This window comes from Artibeus jamaicensis, unplaced genomic scaffold (assembly GCF_021234435.1).
Source record: "Artibeus jamaicensis isolate MK-2021 breed Jamaican fruit bat unplaced genomic scaffold, CSHL_Jam_final scaffold_1964, whole genome shotgun sequence".
NCBI classification, from domain to species: Eukaryota; Metazoa; Chordata; class Mammalia; order Chiroptera; family Phyllostomidae; genus Artibeus; species Artibeus jamaicensis.
The window spans coordinates 8,924,790-8,945,634 of NW_026522030.1; the positions used below are offsets into that span (position 1 = coordinate 8,924,790).

The 20,845-nt window shown below is 41.0% G+C and overlaps 1 protein-coding gene across 3 annotated transcripts in view; it reads left to right on the plus strand.

Annotated features, from left to right (window-relative positions):
* Positions 1-20,845, plus strand: part of ECPAS (Ecm29 proteasome adaptor and scaffold) — a 97,507-nt gene that overhangs the window by 28,459 nt on the left and 48,203 nt on the right. For 2 of the 3 annotated variants that reach the window (XM_053656098.1, XM_053656099.1), the window contains exons 3-9: positions 249-365; positions 2,275-2,393; positions 3,527-3,676; positions 6,144-6,312; positions 9,628-9,767; positions 12,892-12,973; positions 15,331-15,450. In XM_053656098.1, the coding sequence (XP_053512073.1) occupies positions 249-365; positions 2,275-2,393; positions 3,527-3,676; positions 6,144-6,312; positions 9,628-9,767; positions 12,892-12,973; positions 15,331-15,450 (897 nt within the window). Of the gene's footprint in view, positions 1-248; positions 366-2,274; positions 2,394-3,526; positions 3,677-6,143; positions 6,313-9,627; positions 9,768-12,891; positions 12,974-15,330; positions 15,451-20,845 lie in introns of those variants that run through there. The other variant, XM_053656100.1, reaches the window with a different exon arrangement.

Below are 20,845 nucleotides of genomic sequence, written 5' to 3' on the forward strand. Positions count from 1 at the left end.
CTTGGGTTAACTGAAGGGCATTGTAGAAATAAATTCACCTAGTGAATTGTGGTACATGGATTCTTGGGGGATATTGTATACTCTCTTTCTGGGATGGAAAAGTCACTTTTGTAAAGAAAACAAAGTAGCCTTATTTATCAGAGTAAGGACTGCCTGAGAAGTGAATTGGTTTTGTAATTCTTAGATAAGTGATGCCTGAGAAATGAATTACGATCAGTAATTTCAGTTCATATTTTTGTGTATTTCAGGTAATGGAACTGTTGGTCCACCTGAACAAGCGTATAAAAAGCCGCCCCAAAATACAGCTCCCGATCGAGACGCTGCTGGTTCAGTACCAGGACCCCGCCGCGGTTTCCTTCGTTACAGTGAGTGTTTGTCTTGGAGCAGTTTCTGACTTAGAGTAGTTTTCTTCCATCGCGTTTATCAGGTGTCATCAGTATATTGGCAACTTAGAACTTTACTGTGGGCTCTTTCTAAATGAAGCACGAGGCGTTTTCCTGTAAGTGACACACTGTTTTCCCACTGAGTACTGATCTGGAGGCACTGTCACCAGTGAGGAGAGGGTAGGAACGGGTTCGTGCCGGGGGTGCTTGCACTGGGAAGGGAATGTTGGTGAAATGAGTGACTCGCCAGATATCGTGATCTTTAAAAGAATGACTTGATTCTTAGTGAAAGATTACATGAGACTAGTATGAACAGAGAAAAGAGAAGGGTTATGTAGCACGGACTCGAATAAAGGGTAATAGAAGAAGAAAAGGGAAGGCTAAAATTTGAAAACATCGGTGTTTCTGATATCTGTAATATATTTAGGAAGGTGCCCTTTAAAAAATGGGTTAAACTGAAGCTGGTTTGAAATATTCCTCTTGCATTATTGTCTTCACGAAAATTTACTGTAGAACAATGTTGTGTGAGGGCAGGTGGCGCTTTTTTCCTGGCGCTTGTAGTTTCCTGGTGGGTCTGAGCGAGCATCTGGGGTTCAGGCCTGTGGAGCCACCTGCTGGTCCGACGTCCGTGCCTGCCGTGGATGTGGGCCTCCGCCGCAGGTGTCCCTTTCTCTCAACACGTGGGAACGCTGGGTGCCACTGAAGGTGCCAAGTAGCATGGCTTTGAGGAAAGGGATGACCTTGTCGAAGGGATTTAGAACTACGAATTGGCGGTTACAAAACACTGTCAGTAATATTGTAAGAGGTGGGTGTGTACTCGAAATATTAGGGGGACGATGTTGTGAAGTATATAATTGTCTAACCACTGTGCCGTACACCTGAAACTAATACAAAGTAATCTTGAATGTAAACTGTAATTGAAAAATAAAATTAACAAAAAGGAGGGGAGTCCCGACCAGGTGGCCCAGTTGGTTGGAGTGTCGTCCTGTACAACCAAAAGGTTGCAGGTTCGATCCCTGGTTGCTGTACCAGGGTGTCGGAGGCGACCAATCAGTGTTTCTGTCTCACATAGATGTGTCTGTCCCTCTCTCTCCCTTTCACTCTCTGAAATCAATCAACATATTCTATAGTGAGGAGTAAAAAAATATAATAATAATAAAAAAGAGAGGGATAACCTTATGAAGTATGTTCTGAAGTGAAGAATCTTTCTAAAAAGCAGATCTTTATATTATGCGTAAAGCCAGATAAGCATTGATGAGTTTGCTTAAAACGAGGCTTTCACAGAGGTTACGGTGACGCAGTCGTGCTGACGGCACTCGGCTCCCTGGCCCCTCGTCCAGTGCTGAGCTGTTGGAGTGGGGAACCGCTGTGCTGCGCTGTACGGAGGGTGTTGCAGAGACAGACCGGCGGGGAAGGGGCAGCCCGGGCTGTGTCGTGTGGTCTCTTCTTAGCTTGAAAGGCTTGATGCAGCGAACCGGGGAGATACTAGTGCGTAGTGTGTGGGTTTAGAGCAAATGACGACTTTGTTCTTTTCAGTGAAAGTAATTGCATCTACGAGTACTTCCCTCCCAGCTTTACCGAGGCATAATTAGCAAATAAAGTTGTATATATTTAAAATATAGTGTGATACTTTGATATATGCGTACATGAATGTTTTGGGTTGGGAGTTGCTCCCTCACATGAAGCCCATCCTGAAGCAGGCGTTTTGAAGAGATGGGGATGGGATTCATTCTGAAATCTAATAGTTGGTTAAATCAAAATAGACATGGGATAACATGTGGAAGGAGATGTGATTCATTTGTTACAACTTCCTAAGTTATCAATCATATGTTGATGCTGAAATCCTAGAGTACCTCCTTCACACTCGCTCGCTTTTCTCTCATTGCTATAGAACTTCACTATAATTTATGTTAAGATGGGCTACCCTCGCCTGCCGGTGGACAAACAGTGTGAACTGGCACCCACGCTTCTCACTGCCATGGAAGGGAAGCCTCAGCCACAGCAGGACAGGTACGCCTCCCTCAGTTATGTCCCAGCCAGGGGGTCAGTCGCGGCCATTCAGCATCAGGGCCACACCTTTGGTTTCATCTGAGCTCTTGCAGTTGACAAGTGATCAGATTTTCTGTGTTACCCCAGCTCAACATGATTGCCTTGTTAATTCTACTATAAAATTTCTTAATGCAAGCATTTTGAAAAATGTGCAGAGCTAACATCATTTTTCTCAACCTAAGTGCATTTTTATCAGTGATTTTTGAAGCAGCTAATTTTTTGTGATTGCAAAAATGAGAGTTATAAAATACTTTTCATCAACACATGTCTGTCTTGGGCAATATAAAGTTTCAGAGCAGTTTTCTTAAGGAACAGATCACTTGTTTATATTAATATGGGGCTTGGAGAAGTGGACAGGTTTCAATAAGTTCCTGTGTTTCTAGGCTGAGCCCAGAGTCCCGTCTGGTCGCTGTGTGGTGGTGAGCATCATCGAGAAGTTGTGGAGAAAACATGGAGTTAAATAATGGTTTCAGCTCACCTTTTTAGAATACACACATTTTATAAAGAACAACTGTAATACAGATATTTACAAGTGAAGTTAATAAACATTAACAAGCATTATTTGAAATTGCTTTTATATGTTTTGAGAATAGCAAAAGGTGTTGTGAGAGATGGAATTATTGAAGTTGTGTTACTTAAATTCGTAGTGGAAATTCTAATCTTATATTTCAGATATTGACATGATTGATTGTTACCCTCTTTAGCTTTAGAATAACTTTATTTAATTAACTGGGAAGGAAGAATTTTTATTGCAGGGACATGTTATAAGTTGAATTTTACTTAATGTTTAATATAAGATCTCTTGTGCTGACAGGTACTAAAACTGAACCTATATTATGTACATTTTTTTCTGGTGCCTCTGGTGATGAGCCTGATGGGCTAAATGCCAGTTATTACTCAATACACTGAAATGTCAATAAGAAGGGAATCTAGGCCCAGCCCTAAGTTAGGACTTTGTAAGTTAATGGTATTGAGAGTGAGTGGCCCTTGCTATAATTGCCACTTTTTGTTATGCGATTTTTGTTTTGTTTATTATTTCATGTATAAGAGCTGTGCTTTTTAAGTAGTTGCAATAAATGTAATTGTTTTTTCAGCTTAATGCATCTTTTAATACCAACCCTTTTTCACATGAAATACCCTGTTGAATCATCAAAATCAGCTTCTCCATTCAATCTTGCTGAGAAACCAAAGACCGTGCAGCTGCTTTTGGACTTCATGCTGGATGTCCTTCTGATGCCTTACGGGTGAGTCGGAGAAATGAAGACAAAACGAGGCAGCTGTGTTCACAACTGCCTTTAACCGTGTGGAGCTAAGTACTATTTTCAGTGATCCAGCTTGCCCTTGAAAATGGGTGAGTCGCGGACTTTCTGCTGTGGCCCTGACCTCTTTCGAACTCCAGCCGCACGCACTGCTTACTGACCTTACAGGTGTAGAGTTGCCGTTGTGATGTCAGACTCACCCTGTCCAAGCTGACATCAGCTTTTCTCCGTACAAGTTGTTCCTTCTCTTTACTCGCTGTGATGGTTCTGTGGTACACGGTGGCGATTCTCTTGGCCACGTAGGTGCACAGTTGTAAGTTGCCTCCAGCTTTTCTCTTGCTTGTTGCCACGACATCAGTTCCACAGTGCCTCCCCGCCTCTCCTCCACGTGTCCTGGACTTGGTCCCACTTGTGGCCGTCTAGTATTGGCTCTCTTCAGCTGTTGTCGCCGCTTTCTCCCCAGCTACTCTTCTCTGAAACTCTCTGCACTGCCACAGAGTTTCCCGATTTTTAAAGCACAGATACCATCAGGTCACAGCTTAAAGTCCTTGGGCCGTAGTTTTTAGTCGCACGTGTCCTCATGTATTCACGCACTCTTATGGGTCCTTGCCTTTCTATGTTTTAAGAGGATACAGTTTGCTCTGATTAGAATGCTTCCTCCATCAAAGAAAGAAAGAAATACTGAAAGAAATAGTGGCTAAAAACCACTTTGAAAAAAGCATCTCAAAGCAGCTTAGATGTCAGCTATGTGTACCATTAATCACCCATCTGTAGGTATGGCCACTTCGTGTTTTTATTGCCTTGTTCACATGTCCGTCTTCCCTAATATACTGGAGCTCCTTGAACAAGACCTCTTTTCTCTGGCCCTGGTCCTGGGCACAGTGCCCTGGTTGTGGCCTGCTTCCAGCCTGCTTGTTTCCTAGGCTGTCCTGATGCCAGAGAGGTTTTTCTCAAATACCGTAAGGTTGGCGTGTGCTGCTCCACACCATCCGTCTCTCAGTCTGGACACAAGAGTTGGTGTCGTGCGGTTTCTCTCCTCCCCAGTTTGCTCTCCTCCTGCCTCTCTAGCTTGACGGCTTTATCTTCTGGCCCTTGAGACATTTCCAGTGACCTCTACCTGTGTACTTCCACTGCCTCTGTCGTACCATTTCTTATGTCACCTGGTGACATGTCAGATGCTGTGATGTTATGGTCCCACCTGCTCCGGGCGGCAGAGACCTCAGGCTTACACCTCCTTGTGTTCCTGTGTCTCGTGTTTAGGAGGGTGTTTCGTGCAGTGCTAGTGGTTCAGTAGTGATTGATGGACTGACTGACTGCCACTGGTCTTGCTGTAACTTCGAAGTCAGTGAATAACCTCCTTTATACTTGTTAAATCGGGAGGCAGCCAGACTTGCCCGGTGATGATGGCTTTGGTCATTAAACTTTGAAGTCCAGATTTAACGTAGTCACATGATGTACTTAAATCAGTGACTCCTCAGATTGCTCCTACCAGCAAGAATTTGCCTTGTTTGTATAAAAATAAAGTGATTCCTTAACAGGTTTCTTTTTTTTTTAAAAGATGAATTTAGGAATTGAATGAATATGTATATAAGTAATGTGGTATAATTGACTATTCCATCAGGATCTGAGTGTTTTCTTTAATTTTTGTTATAATGGGTATTTTATTTGGATATTCAGTCTGATGATTTGTCAGCATATGCTTTTAGAATTTGAAGGAACTTAATATTTATATAGAAATTTTTACTGTGTAGGAATACCAGTCTGATTGGATCAAAAAGAATTTACCAGAATTCTTATTTTTAAACTACGTAAACTAACAATGGGATAGAGCGATAAATTAAATCATTAAAAGCTGTGAAGGGCTTTGAACTTACGGTGGGAGAAAGTAATTCTCTTTTCATCTTTGAGTCTGTTTTTATTTTACGAACATTACGTGCTTCTGGGTTAAGTGGTTTTAGTAAGTTTTATAACACAGGGACATAAGGAGTTCAAAAAGAATTGAAAGTGAATTGCAAGTTAGAAATAGAAATGACTGTAAAAATATTCTCTGCTTTGAGTATAGAGCAATAGTTTTTTTATCCACCCCCCCCACTCCGTAATCAACAAACATTTTTCTCTATTTGCCAAGTAAAAACTCAGAATGCAATGAGTTTGTAGTGACTCTTAGAACAATAGTTTATAGATCGAGGATGAACAAAATACTTACATTTATTGTTGGTAACTATTATAGTGTGTTTGTAACCAGGTCGAGCAAATGCACTCTTTAATTTACTGAAGATGTAAATACCTGTTTTAAATACCTTTAACATTTTTCTTTGGTGACGAAATTCTACTTTTAAGTGTTTATTTATCCAGAAAAATTCTGTGTGAGGAACGTATATAGTTGAATGTATTATATATGAATGCGTACGTATGTGTTTTAACAGAAGATAAATTTCTGTTTTTTCCCCAGATATGTATTAAATGAATCCCAGAGTCGCCAAAATTCATCCTCAGCACAGGGTTCTTCTTCAAACAGTGGGGGAGGTTCTGGAATCCCACAGCCTCCCCCAGGAATGAGCTTCCACGCAGCGAAGCGAGTTATTGGTGATAACCCCTGGACCCCGGAGCAGCTGGAGCAGGTACCGCAGCTGCAGGGCCCTGTGCACGGGCCCCTCTGCGGTCCAGGGAGGCATGTGCAGCGGGCACAGGCTTTGTAGTGAAATACGTTTGAGAGGGGCCGCTCATGGGATGCGTTCTCTTCACCGTGTCAGCTGCTTGTTCGAACCCCAGGGAAAGGGAGGGGTGGGAAGTGCTTTCGGTTTTTCTAATATTGATTACATTTCAAGTGTGAAATATAGCACGCCTATAAATTGAGTATATTGAGCTTTTTTTAGATTCTGGTTTTAAGTTGTGGGTTTAACACTTACTTAGCTGCTTTGGTGCAGTTAAAATGTAATTTACTCAGCATGTTTAGAGCTGTACCTTTTGTGTAGAGGAAGGAGCTCCTGTAGCCACAAGTGGCAGTGTGGGGGAAAGCATGCCTCCCTTTGGTATTTCTTCCTGGGAATTTAAGAATTGGCATGAAGAATCCTGTTCTGGATTTGAACAGGACACAGATGTTCTCTGAGCAGCTCTTTAAAAAAAGCCTGGAGCTCTGCAGAGAAGGTGCCTCCCTGTGTCGGTGCTGCCAGGCACCGCAGGGAAGGGCGGATGGGGTCAGGGTGCGACCGTGAGGAGGTCCGGCAGCGGGGGTCCGTCTCCCAGTCCTTCCTCTGTCCCTCCATGGCAGTGGGAACGATCTGGTCGTTTTCTCTCTGGGAACATGAATGGTCACTGCTCAAAACAGTGTTCCAAGGAGAGGGGAAGAGGCAAGTGGGACATTCTTGCCACTCACAAATTTATGGAAGGATTTGTTCAGCAAGGGCTGTGTGCAGTTAGATTTACTTCTTCATGTTTTATAGATTTTTTTTCTCATTAAGCCATGATGTAAGAAAGAAAGGTAAATAGTAACAGAAGCTCCTCTTTATTGAGCGGGAGCTATACTTTGAATTCATTATCTCATTTAATCCTCAAAGTAACCCAGTGGGACTCGAAATTTTGAGTTCCATTTTGTAAAAGGTTTTGAGATTCGCCACGGTCTCATGTCTAGGACTAGGCTTTGAACCGAGGTCTGTCTGAGGGCTAAAGCTGGGGGTGCCGGAGAGCAGTTGTTAACATTCAACTGTAATTTGTGTTGGTCAGTATCTGCTCGTTTCTAAGGGTCTCTGTGTGTCTCTTGTCCTCAGTTTCATAATCTAGTGTTGAGAGGAACAGTGTAGCTTCAAGGATGAAAGCTGTTTTCCTCTAAATTTTAAATCTTTTTTGTTTTACAATTTTCCTTCCAGATAAACAGTTTTTGTTTTGATAAAGTTAACAATAAGGTACAGATTCAGTTAGTCCAGAACATTATAAAGAGAAGTTAAAAGTGACCCGGGATCCTGCCACCCCAGTTTGCCGTTCATCCACAGCCTGAGTTGTGTGTGTACACACAGACACAATTGTGTTCCGTGTACAGGGTCCGGCACAAGTAACGCCCCCCTCGTATTACAGAGTCTCTTATTACAGAATCATAAGTGTGCAATTGTGTGACATACAATATCACACTCAAGCACACCATATGACATTTTAGGTGAAATGTTGAAAATAAAACTATATATCATTACACCCATATTATTACCCTGCCAACCACACTCAAGCAGGCCTGACTTCTGCCGGACCCTGTGTTTTTACATATCATGCAGTGCATTGTTTGTCGTTCATTTTTTAAGATTAACAGTGCCGTATTTTTCGGACCATAAGATGCACCTAGGTTTTATAGGAAAAAAAATTTTAAAGCAAAAAAATGTGGTAAAATATTTAGTAACATAATATTTCACCAGTATGAATGTAAACAGAACTCAACAGCAGCATTAACAACCATTATTCCTCCCAAATTTGGGGGAGGGCAAGTGCATCTTATAGTCCAAAAAATACCATATATCAAGTTTTTTAAAAATGTCATCCCTTTTAATGTCTGTATACAATTTAATTATATGTAACATAGCCTTCTGTTGGTGGACATTAGTATTGTTTTCAGCTTTCTTTGAACTTTTTTTTTCTTTTTACCTTTGTGTATTCTTTTGTATTTTGACTTTCATATCTGCCTTTTTTTATGTCTTAAGTAAATGTTGGAGTCTTTTCTATTGTAACTCTCCTTACAAGTAAGTTGTGTTGAACAGGAAGAAAGGCAGGCATTTTTATGATGTTTGTATACCTTTTTAAATTGTATCCTTTGTCATTTAATAATTTTAAACTATATCACTTCTAGTTCATATACATAATAACTGTTGTGTCACTGATTTCATAAGGTAAATACAAAGTTTTACTACCCAGGTGTATTTATTTTAGAGTTGTTTTTAGTGCAATTCGTAACTACTTTACATTGCATGAAGTTCCAAGCAGAATCTCTCTTTAGTCTGGGTTTCATTTTAGCCATTTAATTGCACTGCATACTGTTTGATGAGAAATTCACTTGCATTGAGTAGTGTATGTTTCAAATCAGATTGTTTTCGGCATGTAAGAATATTGAGGACAAGAATTAGTATTTTAACAATGGAGTGGAACTCCAAGAAATGTTGAGTTTAGTTCCTTTTGAACTGACATAAACCATGAAGTACTTTATTTCTAATATATCACCATTCTTATCTGGAGGCTCCAAATTTGGACTTCAGTTCAAGGTTTTGTCATTCTAGAGAGGCCGTGTATTCTAAGTTAGGAAGGCTGTGTATCATAATTGTGTTGGAGTCTTAGAGACTTGGGCTTGCATCCTGCCTTCATCACTTAATATCTAACTTAATATTTTAAGCCTCACTTTCCTCATCTGAAAGATGGGTATGATAGTACCTCATATACCCTTCGTAACAGTATGGATGGACCTGGAGAACATTATGCCAGTCAGAGGAAGACAAATACTGTGTGATTTCACTCATATGTGAAATCTAATGAACAGACTGAACTAACAAGGCAAATGGGGACAGATTCATAGATGGAGAGCAGGTGACAGCTAATGGGGGGTGGGGCAGTTAGAGGGTAGAGGGACTGAGCAAAAAGGAGAAAGGACTCATGGACAGGACAACAGGCTGGTGATTGCTGAGAGGGAAAGGGGTATAGGGCACTAAATGTTAATGGAAAAGATGTGATAAGGAACTAAATCAGAAAACAAAAACAACAACAAAAAATATCTCAGAGACTGTGAGGATTAAATGAAATCGTGACTCTGGGCCTTAGTACAGTCCCTGGCACATTTAAATAGGAGCTGCTACTCTCGTTACTATTAATCCGTGCTTTGTGGCCCTGCCGATTTGTTAAACAGTGTTTGTGGTTGGCGGCTTTCGTTTCTCTGATCGCCGTGTCTCCTTCCCTTCGTTTGTCCACAGTGCAAACTGGGCATAGTTAAATTCATAGAAGCTGAGCAGGTGCCTGAACTCGAAGCGGTCCTCCACCTGGTGATTGCTTCTAGTGACACGCGCCACAGCGTGGCCACGGCCGCGGACCTGGAATTGAAGAGCAAGCAAAGGTAAACTGCACCTCTTTTAAGCTCTCAAAGTTGGAAAGAGGCTGGGTCTCGGAAAGCTAGCTCAGCGCAGATTCGTTCTTTTAGGGTCTTATGTAATGAAACACTCAGTTCATGAGATTATGGAGTGTACTTAATTTGTAATGAGGACAACTTGCTTAAGAGCAGAGTTCTGTGTAAGAAAAAGAAGAAATGCTGGTTGGAGAAACAGTTAAACCCGGAAGGGGTCAGGATATTACCGTAAGAAGTGAGACCTTAGGCTAGGAAAATGAACTTAAAGAACTGATGTGAAGAAAAATGTCGTTTTTCTTAGTTATCATTTTTTATTTTCTTCTACCTCAAACCATTTGAGATGGTTTTTGATAAAGGATGTGTAAGTATTATGGTTAATACAGTGTAACTCAGATCCCATGAAAGGAGATGCTGAGTAGATGTTAATTCATGTAGGAAGAAATGCACGTGGTAAATAGTTTCGTAGAAAATACTGTGTGTAAGACATCAAATTGATGCAAAATGAAACCATGGTGTACAGGTTGTACCCATTGGTAAATAAAATTGTGTAACAGTTGATAAGCCCTTTTAAGTTTCTGTTGAAAGTACTATCCTTATGTCTTGTTGATTTGTGTTATTATTTGAAACAATTTTTGGAAAGCAGTTTGTAGTAAGTAATGAATGAAAAATCTTTATAATCTTTTATCTAAATCTTGTGGGAATTTATCTTAAGTGAATTATTTAAAAGAAAAATGATTATACTTAGAAAAATATTATAAATTGCTTATTATATTCCTCTAATAGAAAATGGAAAAATCAGATTTTTATAATAGGGGAATAGTTAAGTAAGTTAGCTATGTGTATCTATATGGAATACTATATAATTGCCAAAGTAATTATAAAAATAATAAAGCAACATGTAAATTGCCTCCAAGTAATGGTAAATTAATAAGTCAGAATACAAAATGTTATATTTACTGATTTAAAAAAATGATATGCAAAGATTGAAGAATAACAAAAAAATTAAAGGCAGTTGAATGCTGATAAGGTAATAAAGCTTTGTAAAGGCTCCATATATTGTAGTTTTCTCTTTCTGAAGAAACTGGTACAAGTAGCTGTAACAGTGTAAGGAAATTAACCTCACCGTGTCTGTGGTGTGCGTGTTGAACACGAGCTAGCTGTGTGTGCGGTGGCGGTGGGAACGGTCTGCCACTGAGGGGCACGCGGAGTAGCGGGTTTGTTGTGGGGTTGGTTCTGGCCATGCCTCTTGCTGAGGCTCTGAATTTGGAAGACTCACTTGACTTTGCCAGGCCTTGGAAAAAGAAGAAAGTTGGACTAGAATGTACTTAACATTCCCTCCCCCACACCCAAGTCTAAAATTCCTTCATGCTCCTTATAACTGTTTTTTTTGGTATCTGTTTTGAAGAATTTCTTTGGTTTTGAAGTGTCCAAATTCTTTCCTTTAAAACTTCTCATTGTGTTTGAGTTGGCTTCATTTGTTTTACCATATAGTGGATTGGATTGTTGGGAATACAAATATGGTGCTTCAGTGTTAGTTTTGGTTCTATTAAGTAAGTGTGTGCATTTTTCCATAAAATAACATGACATTGTTAAGAGGTAAAAAGCAAGGTGAGAACAATATACAGATATTATCCCATTTCGTTAAACAAGAATTCCAAAGTACCTCTTCAAGCGCTGCATCTGTTGATCTATTTTTAAAAGTCTGTCTGTGTGCCATTCCTGTCCACCTACTTTGCATGCATAGGAGAGAAGTCCAGAAACAGACATACAGCAAAGTTAGTGGTTTCCGAAAAGGGAATAGAGAAGGACGTGGTGCAGATTGTAAGGAGTTTTATTTTCTATGTTGTTTTTGAATTTTTACAACAACATGTAGTGCAGAAAACTGAAAGTAGAAAGGTGGCAAGAGGAAGAGCAGAAGGAACAGTGGAAATTATCACTAATGGTTAACCACTATTAAGTTTTAAGTTTTTCCTTTGTTTTACTAAAGTGTTTTGCCAAAAATCTCTAAACCTGCAGCATTTCTAGAAGGGAGTGGCGGTGGAGCTTGAGGATTAGTTAGTAGCAACCCGCTGAGGAAGGACGTAGGTGAATGATAACTAAGCTGTAATGGAGAATGACTTTGAAGACCGTGAAATTGTGGATATACAGAAAGGAGGCAGATTAACAAGCTATTAATAAAGAAGAGATGGGTTAGAAAAATGGTTACAAGGCAGCAGGGTGATTTGTGTTTGCACAAATAAAGCACACCTTGAAAGCAGAACCAATGTCAGAAGGCAGAGAGAAGGCAGTGTGGTTAGATCTTGCTAACCGAGCAGAAGGCGGGATTGCAGTCATTGTTGCTAGGTTTTTACAGTGACTGGGCGGGTGCTGCAGAGGGCGGGTGTCAGCCACCAGTCACATGATGTGCTCATTCACCATTCTGCGGGGCCCAAGTAGGAATTTGTCTTAGTGACCCTGGCGGCGTGACTGACCGCTCTTTAGAGTTAGATGCTAAGACTGCATGTGTGTGCTGGTAGGTAAGAATTACAGTGACATAATATAAGGAAAATGTGATGGCTGTGCGCTTCCTGAGGTTGTGTCCTTAACGGGCAGAATTTTTTTGTCACCCTCCTCATCACTTTTGAATTTCCAAGTGAGTGTGTTTCCAAGCGATCGAGAGCAGATTCGTGCTGACTCTGTTGAGTCAGGCTGGGATAAGGGATTTTTTTTTTTCTGTTTAAAAACTAACTTTGGCCCTGGCTGGTGTAGCTCAGTGGATTGAGTGCAGGCCTGCAAACCAGAGGATCGCGGTTCGATTCCCAGTCAGGGCACATGCCTGGGTTGCAGGCCAGTTCCCAGCAGAGGATGCGCGAGAGGCAACCATACATTGATATTTCTCTCCTCTCCTTCCCTTCCCCTCTAAAGATAAATAAATAAAATCTTTAAAAAATTATTTAAAAAAACCTAACTTTGATGGAAGTTAATCTCTTTCCTTCTCTTCTGTAATGTCAGTTGTGCATTTCATTTGTGTGTTTTTAACTGTTTCTGTTGGTAACAAATGCTGGGGCTGTGATTTTTTGAAATCACTGAAGTGAGAGAGAAAAAAATTAACACATTGTGTTGAAACCTTCTGTAGCTTGATCGACTGGAACAACCCCGCCATCATTAATAAGATGTACAAGGTCTACCTTGGAGATATTCCACTGAAGACGAAAGAGGTAGGTGTTGGTCGTCCGCTCTCACACCGTCATAAAAAGCGCTCGGTTGACAGGAGCTCCGTGTCTTGGAGCGTTTCTTCGCTATTCATCTTGACTGAGGCTGAACCTGAGCTGTAGGAAGTAGTAGTTTTAAACCACGCTGGTCCAGGCAGATTAAAACCCCCTGGTTAACTGAGTTTACCTGATCTGGTGTCTTCAGTTCAGGTGCGTGAATAACGATGGTTGTCTGGATTAGGGATCAGTGAACTCTTCTGTCTCGGTGTTTTGGGCTTTGGTGGCCGCGTGGCTGCCACCGCCCGGCCCTGACGCAGCAGGAGAGCCGCCGCAGGCCGCACGTGACTGCGTGAGCATGGCTGTCTCCCCAAACGACTGTAGGGGTGCTGAGATGTGGATGTCGTGTGATTTTTATGTATTGTGACATGTTCCTATTTTTAAAAAATCATTTAAAACCGAAAAACTGTCCTTGACGCACAGGCCTTACTGAGGCAGATGCTGGGCCCAGTTTGGCCCAAGGGCTGTACTGTGTTGGCCCCTGGTCGAGAATCCAGGCAGCGATTTTCAGCCTTTTTTGTCTTCTGGCACACGTACACTGATTACTGACATTTTGCAGAACAGCAGAAAAGTATTTCTGGCTCATCTGACAAAAGAGTAGATGTCATTTCGATTCGTTCACACTGGATGGCTTTTGTTGTGCTGGCTGTTGTCATTTTTTGGTTTGACAGCATGAGGGAAAAGAGATCAGTGCCCCTGCCTCTAAATGGTCAGATGTTGCATGTTTTAGAAATTCACGTGGTGCACCAGTTGAAAATCACTGATCTAGAGCACAGGTAGGTTCTTCTGAAGCCTGGAAGTAGCATGTTTGCTTAATAGCATGTTATGTTTAGTGCAGTGCGTTTAAAAGTGTTCCAAGTCCAAACCCAGACATATGAGGATTATTTGCTTGTTTGTAAACAGTGAAGAGTTGTTTTGAAAATCATTGTTAGCTCCAGTTAGATTAAACTGAGTGTGATGTAGCCGAGAGAACAATGAATTGGGAATTGGGTACCACATGCCTGTAGTGGCTGCCCACAGTAAATGTTCTGTGGAGGAGATGTTGGGCTAATACTGAACTTCCCTGGTCCTCATGTTTGCTGTGTAACAAACCTAAGGGGCTGCATTAGATCAGTGGTTCTCAGAGTGTGGTCTGTGGACCCGTATTGGATCACAGAGAGACTTGTAGGGTCCAGGAAGGCACGCAGTTAATGTTTGCACCGACCGTGCAAAAGCGGTGGGAGGTGTGCCTGCTGGGTCCTGGCAGGAATCAGAGCTGTGTCACTAAATAATGTTAACGGTCATGCTGTCCTTCACTGTTAGCATTCGTGCTAAAAAAGAAAAGAAAAAGAGTTATAAAGCCCAGCTTTACTTAAGGAGATTCTTGGTGTCCATATTGAGACACATGCTTGGCAGGTAGTTCCCTAAAATGAAAAAATGAAGCTTCAAGAAAAACAACATGATTTATTGGCAGTGATAAAAGGGGAGCTTTCAAGCAAAAATTAGAATTTGGAGAATCGTGGATTTGTTAGAGCGAGCTTGGCCGCTTGTCAGTACTTCCTGACTTTTTTGATGAGATGCATGGTATTGTTTTTCTTTTTGGGTGCATTATAAAAAAGCATAATAAACCCAGTGAGCCAGTGTTTTCCTGCTGACCAGTGATGTTACAGGAGCATACAAGGATGCTTAGCTAGACCAGTGGGATTGCGAGTAACAGAGCATGCCGAAGTTCAGGGACTCCAGATCCGAACGGCTGCTCGGCTTCAACAGGGGATTGTCCTGTTTTGGTGTAGGAACAAAGAGTATCCACAGTTACCTGAAAAGGACAAAATTACCCTCACTTTTCCATCCACGTATCTGTGTGGAGCTGATTTTTTTAAAAATATTTTTAACCAGAACAGTACGTCACAACACACTGAATGCAGGAGAAGATAAAAGAATCCAGCCCTCTTTCTATTAAGATGGACAGAGGATTTACAGAAAATGTTAAATAATGCCACTCTCCCAGTACAGTTTTTTATTTTGGGAAATAATAGTTATTTTGCTTAAATATGTTATTTATGAAAATCTGTAATGGGCTTATTAATATTATATTAAAGAAGTATTTAAAAATGTTTCAGCTTTAGCTTTAGTCAGTATTGATAGGTATTCCAACATAAACAAAAGCTCTTTGGAATCTTTAAGTGTTTAAAGATTTAATTTTTAAGAGTGTAAAAGGGATTTTGAAACAAGTTTGAGAGACCACTGATTTAGATGTTGTCTCATGACTTTTTCAATTTATAATAATTTTAAATCACTGAGTTATAATCTAAAATATTTTTTTACAGGGAGCAGTTCTGAAGCCAGAGCTGAAAAGAGACCCCGTCAGCACCAGAGTCAAGTTAAAGATTGTGCCCCACCTTCTTCGTTCTAGGCAGGCGGCCGAAACGTTCCCGGCTAACATTCAGGTAACTCGCTCTTTCGAGAGAAAACTGGCCTGTTCGCAGCCTTTGTGTTTGTGTCAGTAGAGAAAGAACTGCATTAATGGGTATTCAGGAGGTAGGCTGATGTACATAACAAGGTCAGTGAGACTGTTTTCTTTCTGTCTCAAGTTTAGCTAGAGAAATGATGAAAATTTTTAGCACACATAATACATAAATTTACCATTCACCCTAAATGCATAATGATGATCTCTTTCAAACTTGTGTTTTTCTGATTGGCTTTTCTGCAAAAATGGTTCCACTAGAAACTTGGTTACTTAAGAGGAAAAATGAGTCATTCTTAATGGAAACCCGACATACAGGTAATGATTCTGGTTCTCGATGTCTTCACCTAATGCTGATGTTCATGGACACTGTCGCTTGTTCTGGTTGTTGCAGGGCATCCTCTGCCTTGTTTCCCTGCCTGTAGCCTTGCCCACAGCCAGTCTCTTTCCTGTGTCGCCTCCAGAGATACTTCTGCAGTTAGGAGTCCTTGTACTCTTAGTGGGTGTGGGGTATGAGCCCGTCCACGAGAGCCCTTGCCCTTCACCCCGGCGAGGACCAGCTCGGCTCTGGGGGCAGACAGGGCTCAGTGTGCAGCTGACCCTCGAATAACACAGGTTTGAACTATGTGGGGTCCACTTATACCAAGAAAGATTTTTTTCAATAAAAACTGTAAATGTATTTTCTCTCCCTGGGGATTTTCTTAACATTTTCTTCTTCTAGCTTAATTCATTGTAAGAATGCAGTGTTTAATACATATAGTATACAATGTATATTAATTAATTGTTTATGATATCGGGTAGGCTTTCGGTCAACAGTAGGTTATAAGTTTTTGTGGTTCTATATGGACTTTCTTTATTCTCACCTGAGGACGTGCTTATTGGTTTTAGAGAAAGGAGAAGGGAGGGAGAGAGGGACCCCTCCCTTTCTCCAGAGAGAAAGAGAAACACATCAGTGTGAGAGAAACATCACCAAACTCTCGACCTAGGTTTGTGCTGGACGACATATGACTAGGACTTGAACTCTCAACCTTTGGCTTATGGGACAACAGTCCAACCAACTGAACTTCACTGGACAGGGCTGTACATGGATTTTCAACTGGCCGGGTGGGGCGGGCGCCTGTGCCCCACACCCCCTTGTCTTTAAAGGGTCAACTATAAGATGTCATTAGTATTTGCTTTTTATCTTCAATAAGCATTAGGGTGTTTTCTCCTTTAAAACTTTAAAAAATCTGTGAATGGATGTGGTAATAGCTGCCTCATCGCAGCACTGCAAAGACGGGATGGGGTGATAGAAGGCTTAGAGCACAGTGGCTAGTGCTCGGTCAGTCGTGAAGTTTTTGGGAAGTGGTGACACCTTAGTGGTCATTTCTCTTCTGGTCTCACATCTCACCAGCCCTTTGTCTGTCCTGTCTCGTCCTTGTGCTCCAGCCTGAGGCTGCTGCTCTTTCTGTGGCTCTGAGTCTCCACTCCTGATGCTTCCTCTGCCTGGCATAGCTCCCCACCTGCTTCTGGCCTCCCAGGCATCTGCTCACATTTCGGGATTTGCGTGGGCCTTCCATCGGAAATGTCCCCGTTTCCTGCCTCGCTCTCTTTGAGTCCTGAAGAAAGAACACTTCTTTGTGTTCGCTGGGTGGTGGAGGCAGACTTCTGTCCTACCATCTGCCCCTTGGAAGGCTCGTTTGTTTAAATGGCTGCTTCCTCTTTCTACATGATAAAACTTTTGTTCCCAGTGTCTGGTGCTCTGATATTTGACTGATTGCAAGTACTCTGTTGTATGTCTTGAGGGAAACATAGAATTACCAGAGCTCCTTCCATTTCACTTTTTAAGCCCCGTTTCCCACGCAGTGTCTTGATAATTTTGGTTCAGAAAATTTGGTGGTAGCAACACTGAATTATATAATAAACAGCTAGAATTCTGTGCCAAAATATTCGTAGACCTCTTGTAGGTGTACGCGTTATTTGTAGTATTTTTTATATCTTGAAAATAGGTCCTAAAATTTTGTACATTCAAACACCAACTCTTTGGCCATCACCTATAAACATTCTTCCTTTTTTAATATTCTCATTCCTAATGATGGCATTACTGTTCTCCTACATGGTTGGCCCTTCCCCTTTCCTCTCCACCTGTCAATCACAGAATCCTTTAAAGGTGGCTTCTTATCCAACACCAGTAGTTTTAACTAAGGACATGTTACCTCACCTTGCTTTTGAACATATGAAAGCAATTTGCATAATTCTTCACATATAATGTGTGTACCAGGAATTTTATTTTTTTCCCACAAAGCATTAGTATTTTAATTAATTTCTTGCTTCTATTATCTGGCTATATTGTTCTATATAATATAACATTTTCACATTAATTTTCTAAAAAATGTCTTCCAAATAATGTAGCACTTGATTGTATTGGGTTGGCCCATAAGTTCGTTTAGTTTTTCTCTGTGTGATGGCTCTAGTTGTGCTTAGCTGCGTTTAACTTCATTTGAAACAATTTTGTTAGATTGCATTGTGATAGCTGTCGTATCAGCATGCATTAAAAAAGAAACCACAATCAATGAATTTTTAAAGGACATTTTATTGATTATGTTATTACAGTTGTCCTAATTTTTTTCTCCCTTTATCCTCCTCCACCCTGCACCCCCCACCCTCCAGCATTCTCCCCCTTAGTTCATGTCCATGGGTCATACATAGAAATTCTTTGGTTTCCTCATTTCCTATACTATTTTTAACCTCCCTCTGTCTATTTTGTACCTACCGTTTATGCTTCTTGTTTCCTGAACCTTTTCCCCCATTCTCTTCCTCCCCCACCCCACTGATAACCCTCCATGTGATCTTCAGTTCTGTGATTATGTTCCTGTTCTAGTTGTTTGCTTACTTTTTGTTTTTTAGGTTCAAGTTGTTGATAGTTATGAGTTTATTGTCATTTTACTGTTCATAGTTTTGATCTTCTTTTTCTTAGATAAGTCCCTTTAACATTTCATATAGTAAGGGCTTGGTGATGATGAACTCCTTTTACTTTACCTTATTCTGGGAAGCACTTTATTTGCCCTCCCATTCTAAATGATAGTTTTGCTGGATAGAGTTATCTTGGATGTAATCTTTTGCCTTTCATGACTTTGATACAGACTTTGATACAGCTTCTTGCCTGTCAGGTTTCTTTTGAGAAATCAGCTGATAGTGTTATGGGAACTCCTTTGTAGGTAAGTGTCTCTATTTTTCTTGCTGCTTTTAAGATTCCCTCCTTATCTTTTATCTTGGGTAACAATTTTGATGTGCCTTGGTGTGTTCCTCCTTGGGACCAATTTCTTTGGGACTCTCTAGGTTTGCTAGACTTCCTAGAAGTCTATTTCCTTTACCAGATTGGGAAAATTTTCCTTTATTATTTGTTCAGATAAGTTTTCAATTTCTTGTGCTTCCTCTTCTCCTTCTGGCAGCCCTATGATTCGCATGTTGGAGCACTTAAAGTTGTCCCAGATGTTCCTGCACCTCTCCTCATTTTTTAAAATTCTTGTTTCTTCTTTTTATTCTGGTTGAATGCTTATTTTTTCCTTCTATTCCAAATTGTTGATTTCAGTCCCAGGTTCCTTCCCTTCACTGTTGGTTCCTTGTATATTTTGCTTTACTTCAATTTGTGTAGCCTGTATTTCTTCCTTTATTTTGCAACCGAGCTTCATCAATTCTGTGAGCATCCTGATTAGCATTGTTTTGAACTCTGTATCAGATAGGTTATCTATCTCCTGGTTGCTTAGCTCTTTTTCTGGAGTGTTGATCTGTTCTTTCATTTGGGCCGTATTTCTTTTTCTCTGTGCCTGTTATGTTGTGGGGGGGCAGAGTCTTAGGTATTTTCCAGGGTGGAGCGAACCCCTTTGCTGTGTGTTGGCGCTGTCTGTGGGGGAGAGGTCAAAGAGGGAACTATGCCACTAGCTTATTCCACTCTATCCCCACTTTACAACAGATTCTCCTGTGAGACTGGGAGTTCTCCTGTCTTCACAATCCTTATGGTATTTTACTACTAGAGGTTTTGAGTCTCTCGTTTCCCGGTGAGCCAGACCCTCCTTGCCAGTGGGGTCCGTGGCCTTTTCCTGGGTCCTCTTCACCTGCCCTGCTGCTTGTCTCCGCCCCTCCTACTGGTCTGGATGAATGTTTCTTTAACTCCTTGGTTGTTGGATTTCCATGCAGTTTGCTATTCTGGCAGTTCTGGTTGCTTTTTGTTTTTAAATTGGTCGTTATCCTTCTTTTGGTTGTGCGAGGATGGGAAGTGTTTTTAGCTACGCCTTCGTCTTGGCTGGAACTCACAATCGGTATATTTTTTGTGTAGCTATTTAAATATGGAAGATTGAAGAAGATAATGCAACATTGTTGGCATCCTATGCTTTAATTATTTCAAGAAAGGTAAAAAAGCAACTGAAATGCAAAAAACCATCTGTATAGTGTGTAGAGAAGGTGCTGTGACTGATTGAGCATGTCAGAAGTGCTTTGAGAAGTTTCTTGGTACTGTTGTTATTTTGGCCAAATAATTATTTGCTGTGGGGTGGTCTTATGCATTGGAACATGTTCAGCAGCACCCCTGGCCTCTACCCACTAGAAGCCAATAGTGGGAGACAGCCTGCATACTCAAAATACCCAAATCAATAGAGTTATTGGTAAAAATGAAAAATGTATCTTTTATTTTATGGAAAAGGCCATATGGACTTTTTGGTCAACCCAATGTATAGTTTTATGTCATTTTTCATGTATGTACTTGACTCTTCAACAAGGTCGAGTGCCCTAATAGCAAGGCTTATTGCCTTTTCTGTATCTCACAGTCCCTTGATTAGTGTTGATTATACAGCAGATGCTCAATACTGTGTCCAGTCACTTGTTATTGTTAAGTATTCAATAATATCAGAATGCAGCTAGTAGTTTCAGGGAACAGTATGGTTTTTTTTTTAAGTGTAAGATTCTCTTTCCCATAAAAAGTAGGAATTTGAGGAGTTTAGATTTCTTTGATGTTGATGCTTAATATCTGAAACCTCTGGCTACTCCACAAGTCTCATGTGCTGTTTGCTATTTTTGCTGTCTAGACAGGACTACGTAGTACATGGAGCTCCTGTACCTCTCCTGTACACTTTAGAATGCTTTCATTTTGCCCTGGCCGGTGTGGCGTAGTTGGTTGGAGCATTGTTCCATAAACCAAAGGCTTATGGGTTTGATTCCCAGTCACAGCACAGGCCTGGATGGCAGGTTTGGTCCTTGGTCGTGGCACATACAGAGGCACCCGATCCATGTTTCTATCACATTGATGTTTCTCTCTCTCTCTCTCTCTCTCCCCCTGCCCACTCTTCCGCCCTCTCTCTTCCTTCTCCTTCTTCTCTCTCTGGAATAATAATAAAAAAAAAAAA